Source organism: Schistocerca serialis, chromosome 3 (assembly GCF_023864345.2).
Source record: "Schistocerca serialis cubense isolate TAMUIC-IGC-003099 chromosome 3, iqSchSeri2.2, whole genome shotgun sequence".
Classification (NCBI taxonomy): domain Eukaryota; kingdom Metazoa; phylum Arthropoda; class Insecta; order Orthoptera; family Acrididae; genus Schistocerca; species Schistocerca serialis.
The window spans coordinates 983,857,546-983,874,143 of NC_064640.1; the positions used below are offsets into that span (position 1 = coordinate 983,857,546).

General features: G+C 40.3%; 1 protein-coding gene across 2 annotated transcripts in view; it reads right to left on the reverse strand.

Annotated features, from left to right (window-relative positions):
- Window positions 1-16,598, reverse strand: part of LOC126471429 (uncharacterized) — a 649,788-nt gene that overhangs the window by 445,758 nt on the left and 187,432 nt on the right. For both annotated transcript variants that reach the window (XR_007586305.1, XM_050099588.1), the window contains exons 7-9: window positions 14,278-14,446; window positions 13,831-13,981; window positions 11,818-12,005 (exon numbers count right to left, since the gene is read on the reverse strand). Coding sequence is in view for 1 of the 2 variants with exons in the window: in XM_050099588.1 (XP_049955545.1) it covers window positions 11,818-12,005; window positions 13,831-13,981; window positions 14,278-14,446 (508 nt within the window). In the remaining variant the exon portion in view is untranslated. The remainder of the gene's footprint in view (window positions 1-11,817; window positions 12,006-13,830; window positions 13,982-14,277; window positions 14,447-16,598) is intronic.

Here is a 16,598-nt window from a genome sequence, read left to right on the forward strand (position 1 = left end):
AGCAGTCATAAAGTATGTGAGCAGATATCAATCCAACTGTGAAGCCTCTGTTCAAGCCACCTCTGGGCCTCTCCAAGGTCCTAAATTAATTGCTGTATTTGATATATTTTATGCACACACTATGTGGATTAGCTATTACAGTTCATTTTGTTCCAAGTCTCCACATGCTGTTGTGCAGCCACTCATGACTTTGGCATCACTGTGCTTAGAGGATATCATCTCATGCTGAACTGTACTTGCTGTTGGCTCTGCCTTCTTCCACATGCCATTGTGCTGCTAAGTCATGATCACAATTATGTCTACAGCATTGCATCAAATTTTATACATGTGTGCATGACACTGCACTGTTTTTATCACTAGTTCAGAATCATCATTTATGTTAGTATTAGCGTTTTCATGCAGCTTCACCCATGTATGTGTTCAAACTTATATTGAACACATTTACTCATCCTCTGCTCTGCATCCACCTGTTCCTACCTCTATGCATCACTCTCATCCTCCCACCTCTGTCTGCCTATTTCTTCATTACTCTCTGTCTCTGTCTTCATCTCCTTCTCCTCTCCTCTTTATTCATTTCCTCCACTCCCTCTCTCTGAACATATCTGCCTCCACCCTTCCTCTCACCAAATCTCCTCCCTCCCACTCTTTTTACCTCTATTTCCCTGTCTTCCTTTCCCACCTGCCCACTACCACACCACAGCTTCCATTTGACTTATGCATCTCCCCCTTCCCCCTCACTCTTGGTCCTTTCCTCCTACAATTTTCTCTGTCTTTCCCCTTCCCTATCCATATCAACCTGTACCCAGCCCATGTTCATCAGCATATGTAGCCCCAAAACACACCTGTCTCACAGGGCAGGTTAAGCCTCACGGGCTTCAAAATTGCTTATTTGCCCCCTAACATACGGGCTGCCATGCAAAGCAGGTTGATAAAGCGGGCTGATATTACTCTGACACAACATGCCTGTCATGCAGGGCAGCCTCCATGTTAAGGCTTGGAAAACCGTTCTTGTGCCTGATGTGTATGCTGCCCTGCAAAGTAGATTGATTTGGCATGCTGATAATGTTCCTTCACAACATGATTGTTGTGCATAGCGGCCTATATACCAAGAACTGAAAAAAAGTTGTTGTCTCCAACTGGAGCTACAAGGTTATAAACCCCACAGTGCTTATTCTCATTAGACCTTCTCTTTCTGTGTTAATTTTGGCTGAAATCGATCGAGGCGTTTGTGAGGAGATGCTGGACATACATACATACAGTCTGCATTAATACACAGAAAAAAAGGACATGGTGCACCATGAAGGAATTATATGAAGGGGACAGAAACCAGTAGATGTGATGTGTGTATATGGACAAACAAATTATCACAATTTCAGGAAAATTGGATGATTTATTCAGGAGAAAGTGCTTCACAAATTGAGCATGTGACTAATGCTTTACGCAACCTCTGGTACTTACACAAGCAGTTATTCAGCTTGGCATTGATTGACAGAGTTTTTGGATGTTCTCCTGAGGGATATCATGCCAAATTCTGTTCAATTGGCATGTTAGATTCTCAGAATTACAAGTTGGTTTAGGGTTGTCATCAGCAGCACCCTTACAGCACATGGTACATTGATGATATTCTACATCCCATTTTGTTGCCCTTCATGGGAACCATTCCTGGGATTACATTTCAGCAAGATAATGCTTGCCCACATTTGGCAAGAGTTTTTACTGCTTGTCTTCATGCTTGCCAAACCCTACATTGCCCAGCAAGGTCGCCAGATCTCTCCCCAATTGAGAACATTTGCTGCAGTATGGGTAGGGTCCTCCAACCAAATTGGAAATCTGATGATCTAATGTGCCAGTTCAACAGACTGTGGCATGACATCCCTCAAGAGGACATACAAAAACTCTGTCAATCAGTGCCATGCCAAATCTCTGCTTGCATAAGGGCCAGAAACAGATAAACATGTTATTGACTTGCTCAGTTTGTGAAGCTCTTTCTCGAACAACTGGGGATAGGAAATTCATATTCAGAGGACATGTACATTAGTATGTTCTGCAGAAATGATTAGCATTCCAGTCACCTCAGTCCAGCATGCATCCTTTGACCTAGTAGGCACAGGGTCTACCATGGGTCTGGATAACTTGTCCCATGCATAATGGCATCAGTGCATATAAGGTGTGAATGGCATCCTGTAGTATAGTCATCCGTGCTGCATTCAGCTGCTTCCAAAGTTCATCTGAGGTGGTTGGCATTGGGTCACAGCACTGCACCCATTGTTTCACCATATTCCACACATTTTCAGTTGGCAAAAAGTCTGCTGATCTGGTGGGCCAGGGCGAAAGGCTGACACTCTGTGATGCCATGAAGGCATGTGTTCATGCAGCAATATGTGGTTGTTCATTGTCTTCCTGAAAAATGGTGTCTGGAGTGTTGTGCAGGAAGGGTATGGCTACAGATCACAGAATGTTATTCATGTAGGTCACACTGGTCACAGTGCCATGGATATGCACCAACTGTGATTTGTGGTTGTTCCCAGTAGCCTCCCACTCCATAAGGCCTCGAGTTGGCATTGTACATCTCGTGTGAATGCAGTCACTGTGGTGCCTCTCCCTCTGTCTGAGGTGAGCAAAAGGCGACCATCATATTCAAACAAACAGAACCCGGATTCATCTGAAAACACTATTTGATGCACTTCCTGTCCCCAGTGACATCTTTCCATTCACCATTGCCATCTAGCATGTTTCTGCATGTTCATCAAAGGTAGGTGGAGAAGTGGATGACATGCATGCACTTAATCCATGTCATAAAAAAAGGCCACAGACTGGCCACTCCTGATAGTGTATGATGTGTTACACTATTCTACAATAGCTCCAGAGCTGAGGAGGAGCAAATCTGTCCGGCAATGCCACTCAGATGAGATGTCTTCTTGGGGGAGTGGTCTGGGTGGTGCAACCTGATCCATCTTCTTGTGTTCTATGACCTTCCATGAACCATTCTGCACACACCAGCTGCACTGCCAAAACATTTCATCACACATGAGCAGCAGTTTCCTGGATGGATGCATCACATTCTCTCATGCTTATAACGCACCCTCTTTCAAACTCGCTGATTTGACAATACAGTTCGTGCAAATGTAGGTGGGGCATGCTGCATATCTGCTCAAGTCCCTCTGATTGATTACCTTCAGTTTACAGTGACAACAAGAACTGGAGGCACATTTTACTGGCAGGTGATGTTGTGCCACAATATCGATGTTGACATTGAACTCACTGGCTGACATGGTTCAAATGCTAATCATTTCTGCAGAACACACTAATGTATGATGGTCGTGTGAAACCCAGCTCGCGCTATTCGTCCACGAGACTCAGGGAGGCATAAACACGTGTTCACAGGTAGATGCCGTGTTTCTTGACTTCCGCAAGGCATTCGATACAGTTCCCCACAGTCGTTTAATGAACAAAGTAAGAGCATATGGACTATCAGACCAATTGTGTGATTGGATTGAAGAGTTCCTAGATAACATAACGCAGCATGTCATTCTCAATGGAGAGAAGTCTTCCGAAGTAAGAGTGATTTCAGGTGTGCCGCAGGGGATTGTCATAGGACCGTTGCTATTCACAATATACATAAATGACCTTGTGGATGACATCGGAAGTTCACTGAGGCTTTTTGTAGATGATGCTGTGGTGCATCAAGAGGTTGTAACAATGGCAAATTGTACTGAAATGCAGGAGGATCTGCAGCAAATTGACGCATGGTGCAGGGAATGGCAATTGAATCTCAATGTAGATAAGTGTAATGTGCTGCGAATACATAGAAAGATAGTTCACTTATCATTTAGCTACAAAATAGCAGGTCAGCAACTGGAAGCAGTTAATTCCATAAATTACCTGGGAGTACGCACTAGGAGTGATTTAAAATGGAATGATCATATAATGTTGATCGTCGGTAAAGCAGATGCCAGACTGAGATTCATTGGAAGAATCCTAAGGAAATGCAATCTGAAAACAAAGGAAGTAGGTTACAGTACGCTTGTTCACCCACTGCTTGAATACTGCTCAGTAGTGTGGGATACGTACCAGATAGGGTTGATAGAGGAGATAGAGAAGATCCAATGGAGAGCAGCGTGCTTCGTTACAGGATCATTCAGTAATCGCGAAAGCACTACGGAGATGATAGATAAACTACAGTGGAAGACCCTGCAGGAGAGACGCTCAGTAGCTCGGTACGGGCTTTTGTTAAAGTTTCGAGAACATACCTTCACCGAAGAGTCAAGCAGTATATTGCTCCCTCCTACGTATATCTCGCGAAGAGACCATGAGGAAAAAATCAGAGAGATTAGAGCCCACACAGAAGCATACCGAGAATCCTTCTTTCCACGAACAATACGAGACTGGAATAGAAAGGAGAACCGATAGAGGTACTCAGAGTACCCTCCACCACCCACCGTCAGGTGGCTTGTGGAATATGGATGTAGATGTAGATGTACATGTTCTGCGAATATGAACGTTCTATCTCTAGTTGTATAAGCTGTTCTGTTTCTTTCTGAATATGAGTGTAAGTGAAAATTAGCTAATATTGTTGCTTGTGCAACAATGAAGCTTGACAGTATATCTATTATTTGATTACTTTTTATTCTCCATCTGAATATGTAATATTTTTTCCAATCAGGTTCTTCTTTCAGATAATTTATCCACATAAGTTGTGGCATTGCAGGAAACATATACTATCAGGTTTATGAAGTATCTTCTGTTAGAGTAAAATCTACTGCATTAACTGTGAACCATTAATGTGTCTGCTCTGACCCTGATTTCTTCTCTGCTGGTATTTGGGAATATTAAAGGAAGGCCAACTCTTCATTTTCCCAGAAATGCTTCATCTATAGTGTTAGCATGCAAGCTTTTATACAAACTAGACTCTGCTTTGAAACTTCCTGGCAGATTAAAATTGTGTGCCAGACCGAGAATCGAACTCGGGAATATGCCTTTCGCAGGCAAGTGCTCTACCAACAGAGCTCCCAAACACAACTCACGCCCCATCCTCACAGCTTCACTTCTGCCAGTACCTCGTCTCCTACTTTCCAAACTTCACAGAAGCTCTCCTGTTTTATCATGCAGAACGAACTAGCACTCCTGGAAGAAAGGATATTGTGGAGACATGGCTTAGCCACAGCTTGGGGGAAGTTCTGCATGATTCGCTGGAGAGCTTCTGTGAAGTTTGGAAAGTAAGAGACGAGGTACTGGCAGAAGTGAAGCTGTGAGGATGGGGTGTGAGTCATGCTTGGCTAGCTCAGTCGGTAGAGCACTTGCACGCAAAAGGCAAAGGTCCCGAGTTCGAGTCTCGGTCCAGCACACAGTTTTAATCTGCCAGGAAGTTTCGTATCAGCACACACTCCACTGCAGTGTGAAAATCTCATTCTATAATCTGCTCTTTTCATCTACATCTACATTCTGCAAAAATACTGAAGTGTATGGCAGAGGGTACACCAGTTATTAGGGCTTTTTCCTGTTCCATTCATGTATGGAGTGCAGGAAGAATGCTTGACGTTTTGGAAACATTCCACGCGGGAAAAATCTTTCCTGATGAGGAAACAGTTTGTTGCGAAAGATTGAATTTTGTGTGTATGTATGTGTCTGTTTGTGTTTCTATCGACCTGCCAGCGCTTTCGTATGGTATATACACTCCTGGAAATGGAAAAAAGAACACATTGACACCGGTGTGTCAGACCCACCATACTTGCTCCGGACACTGCGAGAGGGCTGTACAAGCAATGATCACACGCACGGCACAGCGGACACACCAGGAACCGCGGTGTTGGCCGTCGAATGGCACTAGCAGTGCAGCATTTGTGCACCGCCGCCGTCAGTGTCAGCCAGTTTGCCGTGGCATACGGAGCTCCATCGCAGTCTTTAACACTGGTAGCATGCCGCGACAGCGTGGACGTGAACCGTATGTGCAGTTGACGGACTTTGAGTGAGGGCGTATAGTGGGCATGCGCGAGGCCGGGTGGACGTACCGCCGAATTGCTCAACACGTGGGGCGTGAGGTCTCCACAGTACATCGATGTTGTCGCCAGTGGTCGGCGGAAGGTGCATGTGCCCGTCGACCTGGGACCGGACCGCAGCGACGCATGGATGCACGCCAAGACCGTAGGATCCTACGCAGTGCCGTAGGGGACCGCACCGCCACTTCCCAGCAAATTAGGGACACTGTTGCTCCTGGGGTATCGGCGAGGACCATTCGCAGCCGTCTCCATGAAGCTGGGCTACGGTCCCGCACACCGTTAGGCCGTCTTCCGCTCACGCCCCAACATCGTGCAGCCCGCCTCCAGTGGTGTCGCGACAGGCGTGAATGGAGGGACGAATGGAGACATGTCGTCTTCAGCGATGAGAGTCGCTTCTGCCTTGGTGCCAATGATGGTCGTATGCGTGTTTGGCGCCGTGCAGGTGAGCGCCACAATCAGGACTGCATACGACCGAGGCACACAGGGCCAACACCTGGCATCATGGTGTGGGGAGCGATCTCCTACACTGGCTGTACACCACTGGTGATCGTCGAGGGGACACTGAATAGTGCACGGTACATCCAAACCGTCATCGAACCCATCGTTCTACCATTCCTAGACCGGCGAGGGAACTTGCTGTTCCAACAGGACAATGCATGTCCGCATGTATCCCGTGCCACCCAACGTGCTCTAGAAGGTGTAAGTCAACTACCCTGGCCAGCAAGATCTCCGGATCTGTCCCCCATTGAGCATGTTTGGGACTGGATGAAGCGTCGTCTCACGCGGTCTGCACGTCCAGCACGAACGCTGGTCCAACAGAGGCGCCAGGTGGAAATGGCATGGCAAGCCGTTCCACAGGACTACATCCAGCATCTCTACGATCGTCTCCATGGGAGAATAGCAGCCTGCATTGCTGCGAAAGGTGGATATACACTGTACTAGTGCCGACATTGTGCATGCTCTGTTGCCTGTGTCTATGTGCCTGTGGCTCTGTCAGTGTGATCATGTGATGTGTCTGACCCCAGGAATGTGTCAATAAAGTTTCCCCTTCCTGGGACAATGAATTCACGGTGTTCTTATTTCAATTTCCAGGAGTGTGTGTGTGTGTATATATATATATATATATATATATATATATATATATATATATATATATATATATATATATATATATATAGGGAAATATTCCACGTGGGAAAAATATATCTAAAAACAAAGATGATGTGACTTACCGAATGAAAGCGCTGGCAGGTCGATAGACACACAAATAAACACAAACATACACACAAAATTCCAGCTTTCGCAACAAATGGTTACTTCGGCAGGAAAGAGGGAAGGAGAGGGAAAGACGAAAGGAAGTGGGGTTTAAGGGAGAGGGTAAGGAGTCATTCCAATCCTGGGAGCGGAAAGTCTTACCTTAGGGGGAAAAAAGGACGGGTATACACTCGCACACACACACATATCCATCCACACATTTACAGACACAAGCAGACATAAGACCTGCCCAAACTCTTTGCCTCTGTATATGTCTGCTTGTGTCTGTATATGTGTGGATGGATATGTGTGTGTGTGCGAGTGTATACCCGTCCTTTTTTCCCCCTAAGGTAAGTCTTTCCGCTCCCGGGATTGGAATGACTCCTTACCCTCTCCCTTAAAACCCAAATCCTTTCGTCTTTCCCTCTCCTTCCCTCTTTCCTGACGAAGCAACCGTTGGTTGCGAAAGCTAGTATTTTGTGTGTATGTTTGTGTTTCTATCGACGTGCCAGCGCTTTCGTTTGGTAAGTCACATCATCTTTGTTTTTATATATATATTAACAGAGGGAAACATTCCATGTGGGAAATACGAGGGCAGTTCAATAAGTAATGCAACACACTTTTTATTCTGAAACAGGGGTTGTTTTATTCAGCATTGAAATACACCAGGTTATTCCCCAATCTTTTAGCTACACAACACTATTTTTCAACGTAATCTCCATTCAATGCTACGGCCTTACGCCACCTTGAAATGAGGGCCTGTATGCCTGCACGGTACCATTCCACTGGTCGATGTCAGAGCCAACGTTGTACTGCATCAATAACTTTTCCATCATCCGCGTAGTGCCTCCCACGGATTGCGTCCTTCATTGGGCCAAACATATGGAAATCCGACGGTGCGAGATCGGGGCTGTAGGGTGCATGAGGAAGAACAGTCCACTGAAGTTTTGTGAGCTCCTCTCGGGTGCGAAGACTTGTGTGAGGTCTTGTGTTGTCATGAAGAAGGAGAAGTTCGTTCAGATTTTTGTGCCTACGAACACGCTGAAGTCGTTTCTTCAATTTCTGAAGAGTAGCACAATACACTTCAGAGTTGATCGTTTGACCATGGGGAAGGACATCAAACAGAATAACCCCTTCAGCGTCCCAGACGACTGTAACCATGATTTTACCCGCTGAGGGTATGGCTTTAAACTTTTTCTTGGTAGGGGAGTGGGTGTGGCGCCACTCCATTGATTGCCGTTTTGTTTCAGGTTCGAAGTGATGAACCCATGTTTCATCACCTGTAACAATCTTTGACTAGAAATTGTCACCCTCAGCCACATGACGAGCAAGTAATTCCACACAGATGGTTCTCCTTTGCTCTTTATGGTGTTCGGTTAGACAACGAGGGACCCAGCGGGAACAAACCTTTGAATATCCCAACTGGTGAACAATTGTGACAGCACTACCAAAAGAGATGTCAAGTTGAGCACTGAGTTGTTTGATCTGTTGATCATCTCGAACGAGTGTGTTCGCATGCTCCTCCATTGCAGGAGTCACAGCTGTGCACGGCCGGCCCGCACGCAAGAGATCAGACAGTCTTGCTTGACCTTGCGGCGATGATGACACACGCTTTGCCCAACGACTCACCGAGCTTTTGTCCACTGCCAGATCACCGTAGACATTCTGTAAGCGCCTATGAATATCTGAGATGCCCCGGTTTTCCGCCAAAAGAAACTCGATCACTGCCCGTTGTTTGCAATGCACATCCGTTACAGATGCCATTTTAACAGCTCCGTACAGCGCTCACACCTGTCAGAAGTCAATGAACTATACGAGATGAAGTGGGAATGTTTGAAAATATTCCACAAGAAATTTCTGGTTTTTTCAACCAAAATTGGCCGAGAAAAAAAATGTGTTGCATTACTTATTGAACTGCCCTCGTATATATATATATATAGGTTCCACACACTTGTCCAGTTTTCTAGAATGGACCACTAGAGTGTTTATTATACAGTCTCTTTGCAGTTTGCAGACTGCTGGCATTTTCTTAGTATTCTATCAATGGACTGCAGTCTGCCACCTGCTTCACCTAACAACTGAGGCTTCATGATTGTGTGATTTCATGGCCCCCCACAAATTGTTACACCTGGGTGTTTGTATGGGTTGACTGATTCCAACTGAAACTCCCTATGTGATGTACACAATTTTACATTTTTGAATATTTAAAATAAGTTGCCAACCTTTGCACCACTTTGAAATCTTATCAAGATCTGACTGAATATTTGTGCAGATTCTTTCAGGCTGTCCTTCATTATAGATAACTGCATCACCTCTGGAGGTTCTGAGGATACTATTAATACTGTACACAAGGTCACTACAACATGAACAGCATTCTGAAGAAAACTGGTCAAGACTAAATATTGAATCATTATGAGTGCACAAGAAAGAATGATTCAAGTCTGTAATTTCACATTTGTTTGTTTCATCAACGTGAGTAATTTTGTTGCATCTAAGTTTATTTACTTAGTTTTATTATTTTCTGCTACATCTCAGAATTTTTTGTTTTCTCTGACTTACTAAGAAAAAATTAGAGAGTTACTGCTTAAAACACATTCCAGAAAAGTCCTTTCCTTGAATGTAAGACCATTTGGTCCTCAGGACCTGATTGTGAAGATTTTTAGATTAAAATCTGATTGTTGCATGTTCGATAGTATCTTATATCACATGCATATTATAATTGAGCTCCATTTATTGACTGCTACTAAATTTATGTCTTAGATAACAGTTTTTCTTCAATGGGCAAAATATTTTGATGATCAGTTTTCGACTATATTTATTTGTGTGTTATCTGAGTTTGTGCTCATCTGCCATAAGAAAAATCAAACAATGGACAGTCCAGGTTTGAATATCAATAATATGATGAAAAGGACAGGTTGCTACTCACCAAAAAGATGACACGTTGAACTGCAGACAGGCCCAACTAAGATACACCAATGCATTAAGCTTTTGGTCAAAGGCTTCCTCAGAAAAGAAAGGGAGACATACACACATATTCACACAAACAGGCACATCTCAGGCACACAACTGCTATTCTGGCTGCTCTGGACACATTACCAGACTGGCTGTCTTCAAAGAGGGGCCAGAGATAGCAGTCATGTGTGCATGAGATGTGCTTGATTATGTGAATATGTGTATGTTTTTATTTCTTTTCTGAAGGCTTTGGCCAAAACATAGTGGGTAACAGTCTTTTCATTGTGCTTGTCTATAACTCATCATGACATTTTTATGGAGAATCTGTCCTTTTCATAATATTGTTGCCTTAAGAAAAAACCAGTTTCAAAATAGAGTAATGTACATCAAAAATAATTATTAAATTCCTCTATTTTAGGTTACATTACCTTCTAGTTTGCTGATGCACTGCAGGACATATGTTTTAAATTTAATAATTGTATTATTATAATTGTATAATTATTATTCAGCTAAGGCATAGTTTTGTTGTGTTCGGTACTATAATAGTGCTTGAAATGTAACTTTGATCATTTGACTATCACAGCCACATTAACTGTTTATTAATACTTCTATAGTTTTATGACTAATTGCTACAGTTCTTATACTACAACCTATCTCCAGTTCAGGAAGGCTGTAGTTGAGTACAAATTGAAAGCAAACTACAACAGTTCTATAACTTCCCAAGAGTCACTAACAAAATTCATTTTCCACATTTGATGTAGGGTTTTTAAATATAGAGCACTATTGTAGAGTAATGATGTCTAAAGCAATTCTGTGTAGTTTAATTGACTGAGTAATTCTGTTGTTAGCTGCAATATTTTCAGAAAAATCTAAGCCAAAATGGACAGACTGAAATCCATTAATATATGTCCTTCCTCTTATCCTTAGTTTGAACAATTCAGTCTGATTTTACTTACCAGTATGAAGCAAGAAAAGTTTGTGTTGTGAAAGTAAATTGTCAAAATCACAACTAAATTAAACTGGATTATATTATGTAGGAAATTCAGCTTAGTACTGAGGACTCAAAACTCAATTTTTAATGTGGAATACATGCCACAGTGCAAATACATGATCTCAATCAATATCACACAAATAGATAGTTGGTTAGTAAGTGTCTGATTTTCAGTAACTCTTCCTAAATCACTAAGTATGAATAAATATTTGTAAAGTAGAAAATATCATGTTAAATGTTGGTCAAACTAGCAAGAAACAAATCCTGTTTAAAAGAAAACCCAGTATTTGAACATTGACAGACAAATCACACTTATAAATGTAATGAGGTTCTTTGCATTCACTCTGAAAATGAGATATCATTAATCCACATCATTATCAAAAACGAATATAAACATAAAACAGTACAATACTGATAAACAAGAATATTATATCCGTTCTTTACACAGATTAAAACTTAAAGCAAATGGTTTTAGGCAGAAAAAAATGACTAATGTGTAATGTCAATCACAATGTACATAGAATACGTTCTTTATATGCCACCCAAAATATATCTGTACAGGAACCTTACAAGTGTAAAACTTTCACAGATTATTTTATCAAAATAATTCCTTGTACTAATTACCATTTCTGGATGATATGGAGCCTTGTTCATTGTTGCCCAGACTCCCAAGAATCTTATGTGATGTGGCTCAGCTGAGAGTTGTGTGACATTGCCTTTAATAATTGGCAGTATGTGGTAGAATGTGTTGCCATCCTCAATGTTATTGAGAACTTCTAAGTATAGCATTTGTTCATCATATGTAGTACTTCCTGAAATACAAGAAAGTATCATGCATCTTAGATGAATCCGGAGCTACTTATACACACACAGTCTCTCTCTCTCTCTCTTTTTCACACACACATACACACAAACACACACACACACAGACACACACACACACACACACACACACACACACACACACACACACACACACATTCACATAACAGATTTTTTTGTGGGCAACAGTATGGAGCAGATTATTAGTGAAAAGTTGCCATGGGTGACATCTCTGGCAAACAGTATAAAAGTTGTATATTTATAATGTTACATAGTTGTCTGCTCCAAATATTTATGAAACCTAATTTTAGTTTAAGAATTATGCTATAGTAGATGCATATTAACTATGTAGAGATGAATATGGGAAATAAAGTAACAGGTCCAGAACCTTCTGTGTTCAAAAGCATTGACATCAGGGAGATATCAAATATTTTGACTGTTGATGCTCTTCACAATTTGTTCCGAAAGGAGGTTTCAAGTGATGTAATAAGAGGTCATCTTCATGGACTATTTTTTCTTGGAGCCGTACTGTATTCATACAATATAATTCAGTTCTGTTAATAGATTCATTAAATGAGATCTGTGATGCATGATGTAAAATGAGAAAATAGTTCCACAAAGTAATGGAATATAAATGAAAACTTTTCATTATAGTATACATTTTATGTCATAATTCATTGAACCACTGTGAAAACTAGTTCAAAAGGAAGATAAATCTTCTTTGTTAAGAACAATTTTGAAACTTTTGAGGGTAGGCATTGGCAAATTTTAGGTCTTATATTGCATTACAAGTGTAGTCTTAGATACTAAATGATAATGCAAAAGATGTGTAAAACACATTTTTACAGAAATAGAGCTGTATTTTCTTCCCAGACTGAGTAGACAATCCTCTCACATGCTGATGGGATATTGCTCTTTCACTTAAAAATTTTCCAATAATCTAATGCTGCAGCTCCCCAGACATGATGACAAAAGAATCTTACATGTAGATTTTGTGTTGTCGCTATTGGAGTGAGATGTGGCTGGCTGGATGGCCACAAATGAATTTTTTCCTCCATCTGTTCATGCTTATCATCATTTACTATGACTTCATGATGACACAAGACTTGAATAATATGACAGATGAATCACTCATTCTGGATATTCATTGTAATAGTAGATCAGGTCCACAACTACAGTAATATAACTCTCAAGGCTATATGGTTTTCTTATGTGAAGGGTTTCTTGCAGCCTCAATTAACATTTCAAAAGCCATCATTTTACACTGACATTGGCAAGATTACCATCCATTCATAAACAACAGAACCAATGTTTACTGAGCAGAATTCCAAAGCTACAAACTCTGCCGAGTAAGTCAGTGGATTTGCTGTTTGAGGTTGCTTGACAGTGACATTAACAATGAAATCTGTCAGTACAAAATGAATTTGAATAGAACTGGAAGCTGCAAGTGAAAAATGATGGTTTTTAAACTGTTTACTGACGTTTCAAATCAATCAAATAAGGAAACCTTCAAAGTACTATATAGCAAGGAAATGGGTCTGTTACTTAAGGTTGTTTGATAATGATTCTAGCTTCCAGATTGTGACTATGTACATGTTTCAGGAAGGACTGCATAAAATGATGTTGGCTAGTGACAGGAAGAAGCAAAACATGCACTAAGTAATGTATTAGAGTCTGATTTGAAATTATGTTTTAGTAAGAGAAAAGTTACCAATGCAGATCTCTTTGATAAATATTACAGAATTAAATTAAAGTTTTATATATGTTTCTGGTTTTAACATCTATCTTTAATTTAAGAATTATCAGTAATCTTACTGGTAAACAGGTCCACAAATTGTCTTACATAAAGGTCAAATTTTGCTGCACTGCATTTCAGTGGACATATTTTGTAAATCAGATTAGAAAATGAAAGAACTGCAGTTTGCTTAATCCTTGCAGATTTATCATCCCCAAGTGACAATAAAACCTGTGAAATGATTAAAAACAACATTCATGTAAAAATTAATAGTAACAGTGATTACAAATATGTATCACTATAATTAACATAGGTAACAGCTCACATACTTCATCTGCTGATATGGTTTTGAGTTTTCACAAAATTACAGTCTGTTATTATGTTTTTAATTTCTATTTTTACAACTGACGACATAACACATTCACTTACAGTTTTTTTTATTTACAACTACATTTCCATTATGTTTTAATGTGACAAAAATTGTTATTATTTGTTGTGAGTTACACTACAGAATTTGGAGAACTCACCTCACACTCTTGTAGTAGATGTTCTGAGGGTTCACGTATATGAAACGGGAAATTTGTGAGAAGTTTCACAGCAGAGTCTTCTTTCACCTTACAATTCAATATGAGATCTCTGATAAAAAGCACAGAAGCCTCAGTGCCAACCTTAGGTAACAATTCCAGAAAAAAGTTCCTGAAAAGATTTATATTGAGATGTTTTTAACATAGTGCTGGAAATTTTTGCAACAGTTTACTATTAAAGTGTAAACTCTCATCAATTCAAACATTATTTAGCCTACTTGATTACTTTATAAGCTATAATCATATTTTAAAGACTTTTATACTCATAACTGATAGCATTTGTGTTCATGCTATCAAAAGGAGTAAAATCACAAAGTGTAAGCCTAATTAACAAGAAGAGAGAACAAATGTGCTGAGATGCCTTTAATTCATGTATCGAGAACATTCCTAATGATATGTTCTGCATAGATGTTGTGCAGTTGGGGGCATAGAATGTAAGCCTGCATGACTCCTTTTGATACACTGATGAAATCAGATGTTTCAGCACTTGTCTTCAAAACTGTAATGCAATTATTATATAAACTGCTGATCAGTGATATCAAGTGTAGTTAGACATCAAACTGTGTAAGTGCCTGTCACAACTTCTTCCAGACAACAGAGTCAAATGCTTTCCCCTAGGAAAGGACAGATGAAAACAGGAACACAGAACTCTCATGATTTTCAATTATTTCTCATATGTTGAAGAATTGTTCACAGGCTCTTTGTCCTTCAACAATACCTGCTCATTCTGGGGATATATGGAGCTGAATGTATGGCTTCAAATGCTGGGGCAAGACATAGCTCAAAATTTTGCTTGCATGGAATGTGCAGGCAACAGTTCGGCAGTCAATGTGGTTCCTGATTGACTCTTTCTAGTGTAGGATTTGAAGAGAGAATTCAGCAATTCTTCTGGCCAATCCCAAGTTTCCCATACTTTTGTATACAATGAAGGCAGCCCATTGACACATTCTTGTCCCATTTCTTTGATAGCCTTTCTAGGTATACCACCTAGATCAGGGGATTTGTAATTCTTCATATGTTGAATTGTATTCTCTATTTTGCTGCATGAAACTGTAGGTTCCAATGTATGGTGCTCTATAGATTGACTGTCTGTAGTATTGTTATTTCCAGAATTCAACATTACACAGTACTGTTTCCACCTCACAATAGTGTCTTCCTTGTCTCTGATAGGTTTGCCATTCTTGATGTCCACCAAACATGTAGAGGGATTAAATTTACCAGTGATGCTGTCAAATTTCTTGAAGAGATCATGTACTTGGCTGTGATTTTGGTGTTTTCTCTCATTACAGAATTACTGAGCTTATAATAAAATCTTTAAATGATAAAATAACATCAGCTGGAGTCTTCTGTGTCTTACTGACAAATTTTATTTTGTGAGTCATAGTATTGTATCAGAAAAGTTAAGTGTTTATGGAATATGTTGTTCAGTACATGGATGGTTTAGTTCTTATTTAAGAAACAGAATGTAGAAAGTTAACCTGGGTTATTCAAGTAATACAAAGGGGACACCAAATCAGCTGCATGGGAAGAAATTGCAAAGGAAGTGCCACAGGATTTGATCATTGTCTCACTATTGTTCTTCCCTTACGTTGATGCTCTACCACTTTGTTTGAATCAGGAGACAAAATTAGTCCTGTTTCCAAATGATACACGCAGTATTATAAGGTCTAGGAAAGAAATATCAGCATAGATCATAATAAATGATGTTTTTGTGAAAGCCTCCTTCTGGTTTTGCACAAATTATCAACTTTGAAAAACACAGCTCATTCAGTTTTTTCTGTCAAAAGTATCCCACCCCCTATTCACCAACTACACCAAAAATGTGTGATGAACAAGGTAAAAAGTTCTAAGTTCTTTGGTGCACACTGCTGAAAAATTTTACTGGAAAAACCATATAGCAGAACTGTTAAATTATTTAGGATTTTCTGCTTTTGTCATAAGAATTGTTAACAACTTTAGGGATACAGAAACCAGAAAGTTAAAATATGTTGCATATGTGCATTCAATGATGTCTTAAAGGATAATTTTATCTTTTTATTTTACACATCTAATTCCATAGGACCAAATTGAGGAGTAAATCTCCAAGGTCATGGAACATTGTCAGTACATGAAATTACAACATAAAAGTTATAACAGATAAAATAAAATGTTTATGAACCCAAAAAAGGCAAGCCATAAGTTTATATAAATGTAATCAACATATTAACGTAGGAATCAGCTTAATTTTTCAAGGAACTCCTCAATAGAATAGTCACCCATGAGGA